This window comes from Mastigoproctus giganteus, chromosome 6, assembly GCF_048544385.1.
Source record: "Mastigoproctus giganteus isolate SK-2022 chromosome 6, ASM4854438v1, whole genome shotgun sequence".
NCBI classification, from domain to species: domain Eukaryota; kingdom Metazoa; phylum Arthropoda; class Arachnida; order Uropygi; family Thelyphonidae; genus Mastigoproctus; species Mastigoproctus giganteus.
Genome location: NC_143580.1, coordinates 29,146,905 through 29,168,615, shown reverse-complemented (window position 1 = coordinate 29,168,615; position 21,711 = coordinate 29,146,905). Strand labels below are relative to the sequence as shown.

General features: G+C 34.6%; 1 protein-coding gene across 1 annotated transcript in view; it reads left to right on the top strand.

Moving 5' to 3' along the window:
• zip (myosin heavy chain 10) overlaps positions 1–19,140 on the top strand; it is a 380,860-nt gene extending 361,720 nt beyond the window's left edge. The window contains exons 36-40 of the mRNA XM_090375898.1: positions 2,222–2,305; positions 6,557–6,681; positions 14,097–14,205; positions 15,414–15,586; positions 18,100–19,140. Of these exons, the coding sequence (XP_090232024.1) occupies positions 2,222–2,305; positions 6,557–6,681; positions 14,097–14,205; positions 15,414–15,586; positions 18,100–18,256 (648 nt within the window). The 3' untranslated portion in view covers positions 18,257–19,140. The remainder of the gene's footprint in view (positions 1–2,221; positions 2,306–6,556; positions 6,682–14,096; positions 14,206–15,413; positions 15,587–18,099) is intronic.
• The last annotated feature ends 2,571 nt before the right edge of the window (positions 19,141–21,711 follow it).

Genomic DNA, 21,711 nt, shown 5'->3' with positions numbered 1-21,711 from the left:
TTCTTAACTATCATAATTTTCAGTTAACAGCAAAAGATTTTTTAATGCTTTCAAGCACAAGTGGTATACAATACACTTATGCTTCTGTATTATGTTCCAGTTGCCTTGCCACTAATCCAAAGAGTACAGCATTTAGATGAAACAGCAAGAACCATTTGGAACAACTCTTGGAGGTGATGATACTCCATTTATTTAAAAAAAAAAAAAAAAAAAAAAGGCTGGCAGAGCAACTTGGGCTGCAAGGGACACTATACACTGAGTGGACAGAAATCATGGAATACCTACCCAGTAATGGGTAGACCCACCTTTTGCCCAGATAAGGGCAGTCACATAGTGAGGTATTGAGTCTACTAGTTCACAAAAGCCTTCCACAGGTATTTCCATCCATGCTTGCTGCACTGCTGTCCATAATTCTGTCACATTCCTGGATGGAGGATCCAAAACTTGAACGGACAATTCCACGGTATCCCAAAGATTCTCCTCAGGGTTCATGTCTGGTGAATGGGGAGGCCATTCCATGGTGGTAAAATTTGCGGAATGCTCTTTGAACCATGTTCTAGTCACCACAGCTCTGTGGGGAGGTGCATTGTCCTGCTGGAACAGTCGATTGCCCTGTGGTCATGACCATGAAGGGATGCAGATAGTGTGCAAGGATGGACACATAACCTGGATCATTCAGAGATGTGTCTGGATGTACGAGAGATCCGAACGTGTGCCAGTAGAACATGCCCCAGACCATTACCGACTTTCCACCTGCCTGAACAGTTCCTTGTTGACATGGCGAGTACATATGTTTGTGCAGTTTCCGCCAGATATGCACCCGCTCGAAATAACTGGAAACGGGACTTGTCAGACCAGAAGACCCATCTCCAATCATCAAAAGTCCAGTGCCAATGTTCTTTCACCCAGTTGAGGTGTAGAGTCCTCTGTTGTGGTTTTAGCAATGGGACTGGGGTAGGTCGGTGACTCCCATAACCTATTGCAGATAATGATCGCCTGATGGTCTTGGTTGAGGCATTTCTGGCATCTCTCTCATTGAAGTCAGCAGTGATTTGTGCCACTTTCATCCACCACCTTTCTTCACCCACAGCGCTGTCCATGATGAGATGTTATTCTGAAAATGGCATATTCCCGATACACTCTTGATACTGTCGAACGGGGATAGTGCAATATTTGTACCACCTCTGCGAAAGTGACCCACGCATCGGGCACCCACTACCATCCCTCTTTCAAAATCAGTTACCTCACGACATTTATCCATACTGATATCGAATTACCGTCTACGTGAATGCAGTAATGCAGTGTACCTATATACCTGCCAAGCAGCGGGGTTCATCCACTAGCGAGAGGGGTGACGGCGTCGCATTTGGCCCGAAACCAGGTATCTCAAATTCTGTCCTTACAATGTATATCCCATTTGAGCAGAAATGATGAAATGGTGTGGTGCTGCACTGGTGGGATACATATAGCCTCTCCAGTCTCCCTTTGGGCAGATGTAAAAATGTTGACAAAACAGCTATATTTATGGCAGTTGGGAGAAAATCTTGTAATGGAGAAACCCATTAGCTGTCAGTTAATGAGCTGATTTTCTTGAAGAAAATCAGCTCATTAACTGACAGCTAATGGGTTTCTCCATTACAAAATTTTCTCTCAAAAAAGTGTAACATAAAATAGGGATAAATAAATTATTATTATTATTGATGATCGCTTTGGACATCCTTTGTAAATTTTTATTGCCATGTTATGGAATATAAGTTGAAAAAAGTCATTTGAGTTGTACAACTTTTGGTCATCCTGTATACAGAGATCAGCTTATTTGTAACTGGCCTTTCTATCTGGGTAGTGTTCTTTATCTCTAGTTATTTGTAAATATATAACACTTCTCAGGTTGCACGTGAATAAATTTTTTTTTTTTTTTAATGAATTGCATGTGAATAAACTTTTTGCTAAATGATGTAATCACAAAGGAACTGGATTCAAAAGACAGTTAATATCATACTTGGATTTCAGTAAGGCTTTAGAAATGCTCTACTACATGGAAGACTGCTGTACAAATTTGAGCAGTATGGCATTAAGAGGCAGGTTACTGCTGTGGATAAAGGGATGGTTGAGTGTGACAGAAGGTGGTTATTAATAAGCATTTCACAATATTCTTTTTACTAGCAGTTGTTAATTTATTATATATTAAGTAGTTATGTTGATAATATATTTTCTTAATTAGATTGAACAGCTGACAACTGATTTGGCAAGTGAGAGGTCGTTATCACAGAAGCTTGAAAATGCCCGTATTCTGCTAGAGAGACAGGCAAGTTTTTACTATATATTTATGTATTAAATGAATATCATAAATGATATGAGTTTTTTTTTTTTTTTTTTTTTTGTAATGTATCTATTGTTATTACAGGGAAATCTATGTGATTGAATTTTTGTATCAAAGAAAACATAATACACACCAGGCACCTCATTGAGAGAAAGGAGCAGTCTTTGGGTAATAATGTGAACAAATAGTAAAGAATTCTTTGCTTTATGTTAACACTAGAAGGAAAGAAATGAACTACATTTGTCTGCTAGATATAAATGGCATGATTATTGATGATCCTATTTGGATTGCTGACAAACTGAATAAATATTTTGCATTGACATCCAAACATGAAGTTTTTAGGGTTAGGGATGCTAGAAGCATATCAAATTCTAACCAAGAGCCCAAATGATGTTGTGATAACACAGGAAAGTGGATGAGAAATTGCTGATGCTAAAAGTGAATACAACACCTGGACCAATGGAATTTATCCAGTTATATTAAAAGGAGGAGGATCAAAGAGTTATTAGACTTCTGTAATAGCTTAACATCTGTTCCAATGAAAATAATGGAGTCAATGGATAAAGAAGTAATGCAAAGATCACCTTGACAGCAATGCAGTCAAGATGATCTCTTTGCATTACTTCTCAGTAATGCTGTGGCAATTATAGCATGGATTTCTTAAGGGGAACTCTAATCTGATTAGCTACTATGATGTAATTACAAAGGAATTGAATTCAGAAAACAATTGAAATCATACTTGGATTTCAGTAAAACTTTAGAAACACTACTATTTGAAAGACTGCTGTACAAATTGGAGCAGTGTGGCAGTAGGGATAAAGGGATGGTTCAGTGGCAGAAGATAGGTGGTTATTAGGGGAAGCACTGATCTTCTTGGACTAATGTTATTAGTGGCATCCCTCAGGGCTCGGTGCTGGATACTTGGACACACTGTTTTTCAATATGCCTTAATATAAATATCATTAATTACCTTGCTTATCATAACAATGTTAGCAAGGTGGTTAATAGCAGGAATCATGGTGTGCTACTGCAACAAGACCTAAAGAAACTTGGCAATTCTGCTAAGAAATGACAATTGAGGTTTAACATTGATAAATGCAAAGTACTACATTTTGGTAGCAGTGACCCCATAATAACATACCAGTTGGATGGTACCACACTCAAGGTAGTAAAAAAAAAAAAAAAAAAAAAACCTAAGAGTAATGATACAGCTAGACATGAAGTTCTCTAAGCAGTGCAAACAGGCTGCTAGGAAAATCCATAGGGTTCTGTCGAGGAACTTTGCCAGCACAGAAAAGAAAATGAGTACAGGTAGTTCCCGACTTTACGAGTTAATTTGTTCCTAGCGCACACTCGTAAAAGCAAAAACTCATAAAGCAGGAATTTATTTCCCATAGACAATGTTAAAAACAAGGGTTACGTTCTCAATAATGAAATTAGTTAGCTAATTAGTTCTCTTTTGTTTAAACAATGATTGATTTATCCAAAGAAATGAAAACATAGCCTGTAAAATCAAGCAAATTATAATTTAAAGAAATTATTTATGACTTACAAATTTTGAAGAATGTTTATTCTTCATCATCATTGACTAAGTACACACCCATTGATCACTCAGTGTTGAGTTGGCACTCATTGGTTTGTTGCACAAGGAGTAGTCTTCTTCAGAAATGCTTCAAGAGACATTTGTTTCCAAGATAATCTCTTCTCTTTTCTTTATAAATTTCACGATAGTATGCATAAGCATTTTTTTAACAGCAAGCACAAATTGCAACTAATACGATACGTGCAAGTGAGATTGCAACTAATACAATTTGTGCAGAGTAACAAGTTTATGAAGCTTGAAAAAAAAAAGGAATGAAGAGAAGATTCTGAAAATTTGTTTTTTATATGATTGAAGATTGCAGTGAAGGGGAACTCATTTCATCGTAATAATGTAAAAACCCACACAATTCCAGCTATTGGTATTTTTGCAAATGCAATAACAGTTTACTACCCGTTTATAATGGATTGCGCTAACAGAAAAGTTAAATCGGAAAGTGCAAATTGTTTTTATTGTTTTATGGTTGTGACCTCCAGAAAGGTGCTTTAGAAAAATATCACAAAGCATTCAAAATTGATTCTTATAACAGAACATATGATAACGTCATATGCACTATCATATGATGTGATAGTGCATTTTAATGATTTTAATTGGTAACAAATACAATTTACATCATAAAAATGACTTTTTAGAGAGATGAATAGCATAGTTATACAGCAAAAATTAACTTCCAAGGTCTTGAAACAAATAACTAAAAAATAATGTGTTATTGGGTTCACGTTACAATATTTTTACGATACGATGGTGTCTCTGGAACAGATTAATATCGTAAAGCGGGGTGCACTTTATTGTATAGCTAAGAACATTGTTTGAAATATGGTATTTATGAATATTTAACATTCATTTTTTGCAATTAATGTTCATATCTTCAATTTTGCTGATACAGTGGAGTCCGGTTATTTGGGCCACCGGTTAATCGGGGCAGTCGTTTATTTGGGGCAAATCTTAAAAAACAGAATTCAATTGAGAAAATAGCCAGGGTTTACTTTGCTTAATTGGAACAGCATGCCGTTTAATCGGGGCAGGAAACCGCAACACTGGAGATTACCCTACGATTGTCTCCGACGGTACCACGTGGTTCAGTCGAAATTCTGGAGGTCACAACCATAAAACAATTAGCAGTCACCTGTTTATTGGGCTTTTTTTGTTAGTGAAATCTATCATAAACGGACAGTAAACTTGATCTTACTGAATTTGCGATAATACCGACAGCTGGAATTCTGTGGGTTATTATGGTGAAATGTGTTTACACTTCCATGAAATCTTCAATCAAATAAAAAAATTAATTTTTATCTCTTCTCTTTATTCCTGTTTTTAAAGCTTTGTAACTCGTTACTCCGTTCTCACTTGCGCGTATTGTTACTTGCAATTTGTGTGCCGTGTTCTTTGTTATTGATTGCTTATCTTTTTACTGTTTTAAATTTTAACCCTCCCCCCACCCACAAATGTCAGTGAACAGAAATGTCAACTAGTTCGTATGTACACATTACAGTACGTATTAATTATTCCGATTATCACGTGTTTCTTCCAATTTTCATGTATCATTTAATTTTTTAATTGGTAAGTAAAGTAATAAAGGGTAAATTTGTGCTTAATATAACTTTGCTGTGAATAATATTCCTCCTATTTTCGCTAATTAAAATCGCTTTTAATAGAATTAAAATTCAATTCACAAACGTGATCACAATGACCGGCACTTACTGCACATCATGTAGTGAACGGTACTTTACTATGTTGAGTTCGTCATAATGTGATTTGATTGTACAGTGAACCGATTATAAAGGGAAGGGACCTTGTATTTTTAATTACAGTATTTATGTAAAACTTCGGATAATTGGGGCAGCTGCTTAATCGGGCCAGAATGCACTAGTCCCGATGTGTCCCAAATAACCAGAATGGACTGTACTTGATACTTTGGAGGGAGGGGGGGGGGGACTCGTAAAGCGGGAACTGCCTGTATTCTGATGGAGACAATGGTTAGGCTGCATACAAGTCTGGAAGCCTCATTTAGGAAGGATGTGGCGCTGTTGAAATAGGTTCAGAGAAAAGAAGAGCAACAAGATTAGCCATGGGGACCTGATTTAGTGTGTTTTAGGCTTTAAATGGAATTAGTAAACTGAATTTCAATTGAAAAAGGATGATTGCAGGACATATTTTATGAAAATTTTGTTTTCAGCTGGCATAATTGATTGTTGGGGCACCTCCGTAGCCAGGTGGGCAGGAACAGCAGTGCATAGCACACGCTTCTTGATTAGACCAGAGTTCAAGCCCGTGACCACCAAATACGGAGGATGCGGAAAGGTCAGAGAATGACCACCGCATATCCCTGGAGCAATATGGCCTTAGTTGCTAATGCTCCTAAAAACCAAATAACTAACAAACAAACAAACATAATTGATTGTTGGAACAAACTTCCATCTGATGTTGGGATTTGGACAGATTGAATTAATTTTAGGAAGGATTAATTCATTGTAGATGAAGAAACTTCATAAATAGTTATATATGCTGTTTCTTCATTTAAATAATGGAATGTTTGCTCTGTTTTAAAAATAGCCAGTACCATTTCATGCCATGATTTCACAAGCCTAAATAAATACAATTAATTATTAATTTTTATTTTTTAAATTTATTTCTAGAATAAAGAGTTGCGAGCCAAGTTACAAGACCTTGAAACCTCTCAGCGTGCCAGGACTAAAGCAACAATTGCAGCATTAGAAACTAAAATATCACAGTTAGAAGAGCAGCTGGATGTTGAAACAAAGTAATAATCAATTTAAGTGTATATTATTTATATTATTGATTGAACTTTTTGTTCAGTCGGTGCACTGCTCAAAGTATTTGTCACTCTATTTTCAAGAAAATAGATATTTATTCAAAAATCAATAATAATTTGCATAATAACAGTGAAGTATGGGAATACTTGAGTAATCCCATAATTCTTCTGGGAATACTTCCAACCAGTTTACATTAGCAGTAAGTATTTGCTATATTGATTCAGTTTTCCAAAGGCAGCAGTCAAACAAGATTTTTGTTTGTAAACCACAAAAACATTAGTTAACCACAAAAAATTTAGTTAAGCAGGATTAGCAAAGGCCCAGTGAAACACACTGATTGAGGCAGTTATTACTGCTGTGTATCTGTTATACCAACAAGGTTAAAATATAGACATGCTACAGATTCCATCATACTCTATGAATTGGATTTTAGTTGTGGAACATTTTCTGTGATGGTGTATATTAAGGTTCAGAGGGGGAATCTTTTGGTTAACAACATTCTTTGGCTAACTTCAATGAAGTAGTTGAATGATAAATCAATGCAAGCCATTGCTGTGTAACCCTTAAATAGAAATTTTTAACAGTATATGAATAGGAGAAACCACATTCACTTCATATAACAAACTTGGGAAGCTTTCATTTTAATGTCCCCTACTGTTATTGGGCTAAGAAAAAACAAATGATGCAAGAAAGCAAGCTTATACAGTATCAACAAAAAAACAACTCCCATTTCACCTATTCATTCCCTCCAGTAGTTTGTCTAGTTCCTTCGATTTATTTAAGCTATCAACCTCTGCAACAACAGATGGAAGTTGTTCCAGCAATCACATCCGTTCTGCAACCATCCTTCCTAAATTTGAATCCCCCCCCTTCCTTAGAGGAAGATAAAACTTGTTTTGTTTTCAGGTACTCTAATCATATTGTTCTAAACAGTTTTAAGCTTTTGTTAGATCATTCAGATAATTAGATTGCTTTATTGATCACTCATTTTTATGTTTCCTTTATTATATTCTGGGATGAGAACTATATGAAAACTGAAAAGTTTGAAATATACAGTAATGCAAATATAATAAAGCACAGCAGAATAATAAAAGGAATTTTGTGTGACAAAGAAAAGATTCTAAAATTTATAAAAATATTTATTTACAACCATAATTTTAGTAATAATATTTATTATTGAAATTATGGTTGTATTCCTGTAAACTTTTACACTGGAAAATATGTAAAATAAGAATGGGGTTACCCCAATGAAAGTCCCTCTAGAAACTTTAGTCTGCATATTCCTACTTTTCTGGTTTATAGTTATCACAGAATTCCATCAAAAAAAAAAAAAAAAAGCATTCTACACTCTGAAATACTGCTTATGATTCTTGCTATCACAAATCACATGGATATTTCAAGTAGGTGGCTTGAGGAGCCAGCTCAAATGTTATCTTACATAATCAAACAGCACTGGTGGTTTCCCTGAACTCCACCATGTTGTCTCACATTGCAGTTGTGCTATGTTGGCTTCTTAAGTTGATATAAGTACTATTTATGAAGTGTGGCTCTTAAACAATGAGTGTGCACACAGCCTCTGCACACAAAGTGCCACGTGAAACAAAGGAACAACAGTTGACCTTGAACCTTTTAGTTGTCTGGCAAGTGACGTTCCAACATGCTCATTTACTTTGCAGTGAGACAGGTTTTCATTACCTTGTGTTTTTGTAGTTTGCCATAAAAATGCCAGACAAAAGAACAAACAATAAATTAACTTCAAATTTTTAACAAAACTGAAGAAAACTAAAAGTTTTGAAGAAGATAGAAAATTGATACTATGTCAAGAGCTTGTGTGTTTGAATAACATAAAAGATCTTTAGACTGAAGAGAATATGGAAGGCACCATCTTAGCATGTACACTTTAAGGCATGAAAAATGTGTTTGTGTGCCAAGATGGTGCAAAAAAATTGAATGAAGATCAAAGAATGACAAGACTCCAAATTTGTGAAGATGTTTAAATTTAATAAGACTCAGACTTTGAGTATTGTAATTACTTGCGATGAAAGTTGGCTGTTCTGTATGACCCAGAAACTAAAAGACAGTCAATACAATGGAAGACAAAACAATCTCTCAGACCAAAAAAAGCAAGGATGTCAAAATCAAGAAAGAAAACCATGCTTCTTGTTTTCTTCAATATTAAAGGAATTAATTATTATGGCTGAATAAATCAGGCTTTCAGTCAAACATATTACACTGAAGTTCTGACAAGACTTCAAGAAAATTTGAGGGGAGAGACCTAAATTGTGGAAGGATGGTTGGATGTGCCATCAGGATAGTGCTCCAGCACATTGTTTTGCCATGCACCCTACTTGCCAGACCTAGCCCCTTGTGATTTTTTTCCCTCTTCCCTAAACTGAAAAGTGTACTTAACAACCCATTTTCAGTCCATTGAAGACATTCAGAAAAAAAAATGACCATAACTGTTAAAAGGCCATATAGAAGATGACTTTCAGAAACATTTCCATTCTTGGAAGAAAGGTATGGAATAGTGTGCATGTGCAAGCACAAGGCAATTACTTTGAAGGGGATAACTTGTAAGGTACTAAATATTTCATTATTTTATTGCAACAGCATTATTTAATAGCCCCACTTTGTATATTACACTATGCAATTTCACAAACTCACTTCTCTTATCTTAGAGAAATAAATGACACAAACAGAAACAAGCAGTATGAGACATAGGATTTGTCTCATGGCCAGAAGCAACTTTTTACAATTGGATTTTGTGACACCTGAGACATGTTTCATGGGGGCAGGAATGCTAATGAAAAGTGACTTTTTTTTTTTTTTATGGCACTCTTTTGGCACCATAACAAAAAAACAAGTTGGTGTCCCCAGGTATAATCTTTTCCCCTTTAACATTGTGGCAGTTAATTGTTAATTTCATTTCTACTTATTGTTCCTAGTAATTGGCAGAAATCTGAATGTTTTCACAGATTCATGGGTATTTTGTTCAGCTTACATTCTGAAAAAAGTTTTTTAAATATTTATTCATATTTATGCTGATGATGCCAGTTGCATTTGAGGCCTGTTCTGTTCTAAGTTCAGCCTACAGCTTTAAATATAGATCTACAAACTAATGTTTTTTGGTGAAGGAATATCTCTAGTAAAGGTGGAATTCACTTGAACAGAGTAGGTGCAAGATTCTTCCTAATATTTAAGATTTATATATAAATCATTCTTGTGTAATATAAAGAGTGGAACAACAAAAGCACAGGAGTGTTGTTGCACCTCTAATGAATTTATTGCATATGATGATCACCTATACATGCAACTGGAACAGACAAGCAAACTCTGCTAACAGCAGCCAGTTCTTGCTCCTTCTGGATGATTGCTTTCTCCGTCAACTTAGGGATGCTACTGTGAGGATCAATATTGTTAACTTAACCATTACTAAAGATTCGTTTTCCATTAAAAATCCTCAAGAAATAATTAGCTGGTAGTGCTCATACCATTTTGGTATGGGAAGTATTCAAGAAAATTACAGGATGAAGGGAAAGGGGATTTCATCTTCTTTAATGTTTTTTTTTTTTTTTTTTTTTTTTTTATTTTGGGAAATGTTTCAAAAATCATTCTATACCTACATGCATTTTAATACCATTTAAAAGATAAGCTGCAAGGTAGGCAAACTGAAATGGAAAAATGATAATTTTCCAATACATTTGATGAAGTTTGAGAAGAAAGCTGTTTGAGATACCTACAGACAGTCAAGAGAAGAGGTTCAGTTTATTATGGAATGTATAAAGTAGTTTATTCATGAGGAATTCTTAAAGGCCTCTTCAGTTAGAGCCTGATATGAGATAAGAATTGTTTTTTTTTTTTGTGTTTTTTTTTTGTGTTCATCACACAATATACACATTAGCCTAGCGAATACCTGTGTTTATACAGACATAATATATATATATATATATATATATATATATATAGTACAAACCTGTAGAATTTGATAGTATAAACCAGAGCTATAATGCTCAATACGTTCTACGTTGATATCAATATTTGTAAAAGAATAAGAGAAGCTTACTCAATATGATACATAGAACACTTCCATGTGATACTCTCCAGAAATTAAAATGTAAACAATTAAAAAATCGAAAACTTTGCATTACAGCAGTGGTTTTCAACCTTTTTTTTTTTTAATAACGGCACCCCTAAGTAATTTATTTTATTTTGCGGCACCCCTACTCAACTTTCTGCTTATTAGATCCGATTCTCTGTCTGTATATACATAAAATATTTAAAAAAATATATAAAATATAAAAAAATATACATGTTATATCAGTTATTACAATAATATAATTATAAAAATTACATTTCATAATACAAATTATATACAGTAAACCCCCGCTTTTCGCGTATTCGCGATCGCCGATTTAATATAAAATGAAACCTAAAAAAATGTGAATTTTAAAACGCCGTGAATATTTTCCGCCATAAAAACATGGGCGTGGCTAAAATTATCTTTCCCGGTCAAAACAGCGCTCAGTGGGTGGGGGAGAGGGGTGAAAAAATCGCGAGCGTGGATGTTTCTCGCTAATCCTTGTTCAGTATGTGTTAGTCATGGAAGGTTTCGTCGTTTGATTTTAATTTATATGTTTATATATTGAATAAATTTATCAATTTATAAATTGATATGCTTACAAAAATGATAACTCTACCGTTTTGCAGTGTAAAACAGACTTTTTTCGAGTGCGTTAACGGAAGAAAGTGACTTTATTGTGGTCAAGTTCTTTCTAACCCCTACAAAAATATGGTTACGAATAAAAAGAGAAATGTGAAAATATCAAAGAAGGTGATGACACTAGCGAATAAAATTGAGTTATTAGACGAAATTTCTAAAGGTGAAAGTGTCTCCTCAGTGGCAAAACATTATAAAATCAATGAGTCAACAGTACGATCAATCAAGAAATCGGAAGAAAAAATCTGCCGTAGTGTCCGTGAAACCGCGCTAATTGCTTCAAAAATTTGCTCTGTAACTCGTGATGTTAAATTAAAAAAAATGGAAAAGCTTTAAATCTGTGGATAGAAGACCGAATTCAAAATAAAATTCCGTTAAGTTCACTCATCATTCGTGAAAAGGCAAAACTTCTTTATCAACACTTTAGCGAAACTGGTGATAGCACTGGCGGGATAGGTTTTTTTTGCTAGCAAAGGCGCTGATTTGAAAGATTTGTTTGAAATTTCTAATAAATATTACATTTAATATTAAATTGTTTCTTATTTTCATTTCGATGCCATATGCTTGCATTTCACTATGTACTGTCATGTACAGTCATATTATGAAGGTACATATAATACATACATAGACAAAATTTTAGACTAGTTTTTCTTATATATTTCATACTTTTGAACGGAACCCCTTTATTACTATGGGAGCCATAACTCAGTATTCGCGTTTTCGGTATTCGCGACATTTCTCAGGAACGTAACCCCCGCGAATAGCGAGGGTTTACTGTATATGGTGTATATATATATATATATGGTATATAATAATTTTTATTCTTTATATAGAGGTACTAAGTAAACATCAATTATGGATCACCACCAAATTAAAAAGATTATGTAGCAACCCTGGAATGTTGTTGTGACACCCTAAGGTGCCGCGGAACCCTGGTTGAAAACCACTGCATTACAGTAAGAAATAATTAACAATAACTAAAAATCAATTTAATGCAATTAAAAATTAAGTAAAAAATTAATTTAATGAAAAAAAATGCAAAACGATTTTCCTGAGCTGACAATGCTTTTCAACCATATGTCGTGGTCACAGGAGTGAAAATTACTGAATAGGGGTGAGCATCGAACTTAAATATGGATTATTTGTCTTTGCACATGCGCGTAAAGGACCATGAGTCAGAGATTAGATATGGCCGGCAAACATTAACAGAATTTTCATGTAAGTTAATTGATGGTTTCTGCAATTAATAGTCTCGTAGACTATTAATAGACTATTTTGGCCTCATTAAATAAAAAAGCATGTTTTTCATGAAAGGCTAATTTTGATGCTGCTGAACGAGAAGTACGAACTGAGGCCGCATGTTGATTAACACAAATTCAGAGGTAACCACGTAGAACCCTGATAAGACTAGTCACAGTCATCACAACAAATGTTGTATACAAGGTCATTTATTTGTGTTGCGAAGGAGGAAAGGACTGAGCGATTGTTCAGTATAGTGTATAATTTCCGTGTTGGCCTGGTTACAATTTTAAATTCAATATCTTTAAAGAATCTGTTAAGTTGTCTTTAAAGATACCAAATTTAAAATTGTATCCAGGCCAATATGGAAATTACACACTCTACTGAACAATTGCTCAGCCTTTCCTCATTCGCAACACAAATAAATGACCTAGTATATAACATTTCTTGCGGTGATTGCAACTCGTCTCATCAGGGTTCTATGCGGTTACCTCTGAATTTTCGTGTTAATCAACACACGGCCTCAGTTCGTGCTTCTCGTTCAGCGGCATCAGAATTAACCCTTCATGCCATTAATGAAAAACATACTTTTTTATTTAATGAGGCCAAAATACAAAGTACTTAGTGTCCAACATAATTATACAAGACTATTAATTGCAGAAACTGTGAATTAAATTACATGAGAATTCTGTTAATGTTTTGCCGGCCACATCTAATCTCCGATTCATGCTCCCTTTATGTGCATGCGTGAAGACAAATAATCCCTATTTAAGTTTTAAATTCCATGCTCACCCCCATTCAGTAATTTTCATTCTTGTAATCACGACATATGGTCAAAGCATTGTCAGCTTCAGAAAATCGTTTTGCATTTTTTTTTTTTTTTTCGTTAAATTAATTTTTTACTTAATTTTTAGTTACAGTTAATTATTTCTTACTGTAATGTAAGATTTTCAATTTTTTTAATTGTTTGCGTTTTATTTCTGGAGGGTATCATACGGAAGTGTTCTGTGTATCATATTGAGGTAAACTTCTCTTGTTCTTTTACAAACCTCTAGAATATATTTTAGGGGGAATTTTGTATTTTATTATTTTTATTTTTATATTAGGGGGAATTTTGTATTTTATTATTTTTATTTCCTCTCAAATTGAAAGTTGCAGACCTTCCCCGTCGGCACCTCTGTAGCCAGGTGGGCAGGAGCAGCAGTGCGTAGCACACACTTCTTGATTAGACCGAGGTTCGAGCCCATGACCACCAAATACGGAGGATGCGGAAAGGTCAGGGAATGACCACTGCATATCCCCGGAGCAACATGGCCTTAGTTGCTAATGCTCCCAAATAACAAATAACAAACCTTCCCCATCACCAGTTCTCTAACTAATTAAAAAAATGTTTCTGTAATACAGAAATATTTATAATTTTTATATTGGATTTTTAATTATTTCTAGAGAGCGACAAACAGTAGCAAAAGCAGGGCGTAAAATTGAAAAGAGGTTAAAAGAGGTTCTAATGCAACTTGAAGATGAACGCCGGCACACAGACCAGTACAAAGAACAAGTATGTCTAGTATTCTTTTCAAACATTTTTAGATTTCAATTTAATTTTTTTTATTCATACTAATAAGCACAATACTTCATGTGTTCAGATAGTTTTATAAACACTATTGAATTTTGATTGATTCCTTCATTTAAAATGTAGGTTTGCAAGTTTCTTTTTTTTGTATAATGTGGAATGAGGGGGAGAAGGAATGAAAACAAAGCATTTCTCATAAATAGATTTTCATACTACATAGTAAAATTATGAAATAATTAAATGATAAATTACAAGTTTCTAAGACTTCCTAATTAGACCTGCCATCTTACAGTATTCTTAACTGAGTGCCAATACTAATGCTGAGCATATTAATCCATATTATAAGTGGTCTTTTCAAACAGTTAAAAAAAAATAATTCATCCACTTAGGGTAATAACAAGTTTGCTTATATAATGATGCTATTTTGTGGCAAAAGGAGTGCAACAGCAATTTCCATTGGAGGTACCTGGATCACATTACTTACACTCAAGTTTACAAAAATGAAAAATATGAAGAGTAATAAGATGACGTGGAACTAGCTGCCCGTGTATGAAATTGGACTTCATGAAACTTTGTCCTCGATGAACAATTCACAAAATTTGGACCTTAGGCATCGGAAACAATGCCTTTGCAATGCTATAAATCATCCTCAGATAATATCTAAAGAATGGAATCTTGAACTTTAAAATTATTACCCCCCCCCCCCCCACACACACACAGAATAATTACCTCCAAGGCATAAGCATGGACTTTATAAACCAGAGTACCTAATTAGCTTTTGCCTTTGAAATTTTGAAAATGAAAATTTTCACTTTGAAATTTGAAATTATGAGGGTATTACATAATAAACTCTGTTTATACTCTGGGATGACCACATAAGGTCAGAATAGTTGCAAGATACAAGAGAAAGAGAATATCACTGTATTTAGTAGTCACATGAAGTCTTACTTTTTGAGGGTGGTTTTTTACATCAGTATTGCATATGTGATCTTAAGGACTCCTCTTTTTAATAGGACATCTGGTTCAACATAGAATTGCTAAAGTCAGGCAAGAACAAGTTAAGAAATGGCAAATTTGTTGCTATCCTGTATTTGCTTAATATATATATTTATTTATTTTCTCTTGCTGAGAATTGATAAAATAGGTATGGTAAAAGAGATTTAATTCGTTGAAATTCAACTTAATACTTGTAGGTAGAAAAAGTTAATGGAAGGGTGAAAGCTCTGAAACGTCAACTGGATGAAGCAGAAGAGGAATGTTCCAGGGAGAAAGCCCAGAGGCGTAAAGCTCAACGAGAACTAGAAGATTTGATAGAATCCAATGAAGCAATGTCCCGAGAGTTATCAACACTTAAAAATAAAATGAGGTAAAACTTTTTTTTTTTTCCAGTAACTTTGTTCTGTCATAAATAAACTGGTCAAATTTAGAATGCACCTTTAGCAGACCAGCCCAATTAATTAACCAACACTTCTCTTACCTAACAGCCAGAAAGGGTCATCCAGCAGAGTAAATTTTTCTCATAAGCCACATATAAATATTTCCCCTGTGGCCTTGTTTGCTACAGGAGGGGAGGGGTATTAAACAGGGTGATATCAAATTTCAGGAACAACAGGAAGATGATTTTCTTCCATCCCACCTGTTTAAGTTGTTAAATACATGACATGAGCCAGTAAGTTATGTAATAGAGTTGATACTACATAACAGTGGTAGGTGATATAGTTTCTTTGCCAAGAATTTTAAAATGAAATTATTGGATTAATTTACCATACCTTTTCCTGTTGTTAAGTTGAAGAGCCTCCTCATTCAAACCCATCACATATAAGAAAATCTAGGCAGCATATGATTCATCCAAGCCAAAGCCTCCTTTTCATCCATTTGGATGAAAGCAACCTTTCTTCATCACAATTATATCTTCAAAATATTTCCTAATTGCTATTTTTAGTACTTTAACCTCCTATTGTTTTAATCTCCTAGAAGTAGCTTGCTTTAATTTGAAAAAAAAAAAAAAAAAGATATGAATTCCACCTCTGTAATGCCCAGTTAAACAGAACTTTTTCTATATAAGATTTTTATAAAACATTTCAAGTTTTTATTTATTATTGCAATGGCAGATATTATATTAGCATTGATAAAGGCCAAAAGATTCAAGAAAGCCAGATTTTTGTTACATCAGCAAACAAAAATAAGGCTATACAACTATACCACTTTCTCACCTTCTTTCTACTTCCAGAAAGTGCTGATCCAATTGCCCTCTAATTTTGCCAGACCCTATTTCATTGTGAAAATTCCATCATTCATCCCCCCCCCCTCAGATGATAGTGTCAAAGCTCTGTAACCCACATTTTCATAGTCTCATCCTAATATGGATGACCCTTTATTTTCACACTCGTTTCCATCTTTAGACCCTTTCAAGAAGCAATTTCTTTTAAATGTGGTCTCACCATTAGCTTGTATAAGAGGTCTATAACCTCCTTAGTGCACCTTTAGCCATATGCTTTGCATTGCAGGTAAATTTTTAATGATTATAATCATAATGCTAATCTCTCTCAAATAATGTGTACTTTATTCTCAGATTATTATATCACAAGTGAAGAATGTTGCATTGGCAACATTAAAACATAAGTGCCGTTTCTGTGACTACCAATCTTTACATCTGCAAATTGCAGTATTGTTTCCTTTTTTCCTCATTCATATCATTCATGAAAATCTGAAACAAGTGGCTCCAGTTTTGAACCTTGGACCAAAACTTAACCTTCAGTGTACCTTAGAATCTTGCCCATTAACCCACTATGTTTCAGCTTGTGTTTCACCTCTATATAAAAATGTGCAAAAATTGTTATTGTACAAAAATAAGGTAAAAATTGTTTCTTGTGACCACTTCATAATAGTTTACTAGATTAGTCTAAGATTTCTCCTCTCCAAAGTCACGTTTCGTGATCCATTTAGGATATTATATTGCTCAAGATACAATTCTATAGGATTACAGTGAGATATTTCTACAGCAAAGCATACAAATTATATTTCATCTCTCAAGAAGATCCTACAATGTTCCCTTAAACTCCATGACCTCCAATCTTAGGAATTTGCTTATGGATTACTTGCCCATTAAGGTTGCATGTAGAGGCTCTTATTATACTCATTGCAGTCATGTATAGTGTATCACTCCTCCCCACTCAAATTTCCTTTGCTACTAATCCTTTCACTGCATCCATACAGATTTTGATCAGGGGCATAACCTCTCCCCTCCATCCTTGTCTGTTCTTTCTATATGCATTATATTCCAATGAAATCACCCCCTATATCAGGGTGACAGTCTCAGTTAGTCTTATTATATCAGCATCTGTAGAACTAGTCAATCTAGTATGTGCCTAGAGGCTATAAACTTTATGGTGGTGGGGAACTGCTCTACTACATGAATGGAATAGTACCAAAAAAAAACAAAAAAACTTCTTGTTCCACTTTTTTTAATCTATTACAAAATACAAAATTAAAACCATATAAATCAGTCCTCACTTAAATGTGTGTGTTTGTGTGCACACATTCCTTCTGTAAGTACCCTTGCTATATTGACTGGTAAAAATACATGTTCCATACCTTTTATGATTTTCAAAATATTTATATTACATTTAAGGTTTTTTTTTTTTTTTTTTCCTTCTTTGATTTGGGAAACTTTCTCTTTTTTTTTTCCTTTGATTTGGGAACCATGTTTTTTATGAATTTTTCATCCTGATGACTTAAAATATTAAATATTTTGGAAAAAAAATTGTTGGCTAGTTATAGTCAACCAAAGATCATACAGAAAATTTTATATAATATGTGTAAGTAATTTCTGTACTGATAGGCAATGCAGAAATAATGTTTTTGTTTTGATTATTTCAGGCGAGGTGGAGCTGCAGGAGGTTCAACCGGTGGAGCCTCAGGTCTTCCATCCTCTCGCTATCTTGCAACAAAAAGGGGTTCCTTGAGTTCCAGTGGTGGTGGCGATGACATAATCAACTTGCCTGATGAATCTTTGAATGATGATAGTCAAGCTTGAACAATTGTCCTGCCATGGTTATTGTCTGGTTGCTAAGCAACACAGGGATATGACTGATGCAAAAAACGTAAATTAAAAGACATCCAAAACTTCTAGCTTGAATGTGGTTGCTAAGCAACTTGCTACTAACATTCCGAATGAATTAAATGCAGTACGTAGCAGAAGTGGCGGCTTCCCAAACTGTACAGTATAAGAAAGAAGTATGGACTGTATTTTGAAACTCTGGAAGCCAAAGTTTTTGTATCATGTGGTTTTTTTAGTAGCTTAATATGTATTTCTTCTTCTGGGCGACTTAAGTGGTTGAGAAATACCGAAGACTGTAACACATAAAAACGCTATGCAGTTCTGCCTGCCTTTGTGTCTAACATTTTTTTATGCTGTAACACTTGAAAAAATTAAAATTATTTTGTCTATATACACCAATATTTTATTTTATAATTAAAAGTTGGTAAATGAGCCAGCATACCTTGTAATCAGATGCAGCAGTCAGGACCCTCATGTTTTTTTTTGCTCCCCTCCCCACTCTTTCCCTAACAATTTGGTGCTTACCCTTCATATTAATATGTTGAGGGTGACAAGTGAATGGTGCTTTTTTCTGACTTCACAGAAACTGAAAGTTTGTTCTTCTGTTAAATTTGAATACATGATCATTCTGTATATTTGCTAGCTTAAGTGATGTTACCTTGTTTCAGATTTGTATACTTCCTACATGTTACCTTGTATACTTAACAGTTTTATTATTATTTTATTTTATTTTTTTTTCATGAAAGCATCAGTGTAGAATCCAAGTCTGCAACTTTTTTGCTAGAAATTGGGACCATCCTGTTTTTTTTAACTACTTTTTTTACAGCTTTGTTTTATAGGACCTTTATTTTTGTAAAATGAACAGTGTAATAATTGGTTATTGCTGACTACTTGAGTAAACAGATATTGATAACATTGTGCTTTGTGTTGTTTTTTCCTAAGTGCTTAAGTGAATAATTTGTGTGGTACAAAAATGTTGAGTTGAGAAATCTGTTACACATTATTAGATTTTGTCAATAACAAAATTCTTAATTTCATAGAGCAAAAAGTATTCATGAAAACAGTAATGGGGAAAATTAGTTAAAACTTTTATGTGAATATAAAGTTTAAAACCTCATTATGATAAATCAGCCCATCTTGCAATATTCATCAATAGCCTTCACTGTTCATGCCAAAATTTCTTTCTATTGTTGGATGTCAATAAACAAAGATTGTCCCATAAAACTGATTAAAACAAACCATGAAGATAATCAGATCCAAAGCACATTTAACAACAGGATATAGTGGTTTCATCACTTCCCACTCATTTAAAGAGGTCTAAATTTGATTCCTGATGACAACTGAAGAAATGGGAATAGGGTTCTTACATCCCATGAGTTATCTGGGTTTTTCAGCCCACAACTACAGACGTAAGACATTTCTAAGTTGCTAGTGTGCCTAAAACCAAACAGGACTAGGCCTGCTAAATACACTTTGGATTGAGACTACTTATTTTATTGTAGCCACGCTGAAATACCACAAGGGAGGAGGAATTTCAAAGAAGCATTCATTATCTACCAAATACTGCATTTTGCCATTAATAAAGGAATTGACATATGTACATTACACCTAAATAAAATCTTTCAAACAGGATAATCAAAAATTATAACATGCATTTAACCCCTGGCCTTCCTAAATCTCTTGCATATGCCTCCTCAGTGAAGAATCCAGTGCCGCCTTCAGTAAACAGCCACTGAATTACTCTGTTCACTCAATGAACATTCTATCATCAGAGAAGCATTTGTGATTAATTCAGCCCTTATAATAGTTTGCAACAACAATGCTGCCTGCTTGTTGGTTGCCAGCTTCAGCAAATTATGGAACCTAAGCCTTTCTCAGAATACTCTTTTGTGCCCCTGACTAATCTTATTGCTCATCTCTGCACCCTTTCAACAGATCTAAATCCTTAAATGAGGTTCCAAACCTGTATGCTGTATTCAAAATGCAATCTAGTCATTGCCTTATACAGTGGGATAATTACCTCTTAATTCGTTCATGCAATATTTCTGTACATAAAGGACAACTTGTGGAGTTGACACAAGCATGTATTACTTGGGAACTTCATGTAAATTACTTCTAAGTCTTCATTCTCAACAAACTTGAATTTTACATTTTATTTTGTGATTAATATTAGTATTGTCATGGTTTAATGAAGCTCTAGGCTTTTGCTACACTAGCAAGATAATTTAAAAAAATAAATTAAAGCCTTATGCATTCCACTCATTGTCGTAGGTGCTGATCCAGCCAACCTTTGAATATTCCCAAACTGTCACCCTCAAGTACCCATTGCGACAACTTATTCCAGTGATTTACGACTGACATTGGCACCAGCAAGAATAAACAGAAATTAAATTTAATTAAAATAAAACTCCTACAGTTCACTTTGTCTTTTAGGTCTAGCATCATAACTGAAGATTTTGCCTTGATTCATTTTACTAGTGCTCGGTAACTAAGTGTTTAATTACCAAGCACAAGTTAAGAATAAAATTTCTATTAAAGTGAAGCAAGAGATGATAAAAAAAAAACATGGAAGAGTAAAAATTAGTGCATTAGTACGTGAGTATGGTTTTCCTCAATCGACCATTTCTGCAATACTTAAACAAAAGGGTATGGATTAGGGAAAAGCAGATGACAGTGCCTAGACAATTTACCTGCGAACATGCTAAGCAGATCTATGACAACCTGAAACTTAAAGCTCCATCAACCAGTGGAAGTGATGCATGCTTTGAAGACTTTAAAGCTAGCAGAGGCTGGTTCCAGTGCTGATTTAAAAAAAAAAAAGCAGCAGCTGAGGCCTTTAAAATTGAATTCCAAGAGTTTGTTGATCAGGAGGGTTATCTTTCCCAGCAGGTTTTTAACATTGACGAAACTGGCCCCTTCTGGAAGTGAATTCCCAGGAGAATGTACATCACTAAGGATAAGGCTAGTTTACATGGGCATAAGCCTATAAAAGATAGGATCACTATCCCATTAGGTGCCAATGCCTCTCAAGATTTCAAGCTGAAGCCTTTGCTTGTGTATCACTCTAACACCCCCCCCCCCCAGAGTATTTAAACAACAAAAGGTCGACAAAGGCATGCTGGGAGTGTTTTCGTGCAGTAACAAGAAGGCCTGGGTTATAAGATATGTCTTCAGTGAATGGACACTGAGTTTTCTGTCCTTCAGTGAAGAGTTGAGAAAAATAAGCTTCCTGTGAAGGCACTGCTCCTGCTGGATAATGTCCCAGGCCATGATTCCAACCTTGTTCAATCTCTTAAGGCACAATTTGACTTTGTCCAAATCAAATTTTTGCCACCCAATACCTCTTCTTCAAACAATGGACCAGCAAGTGATAGCAAACTTACAGAAAATCTAAACCAAGAAAATGTTTGCAAATTGCTTTGCAGTGACCT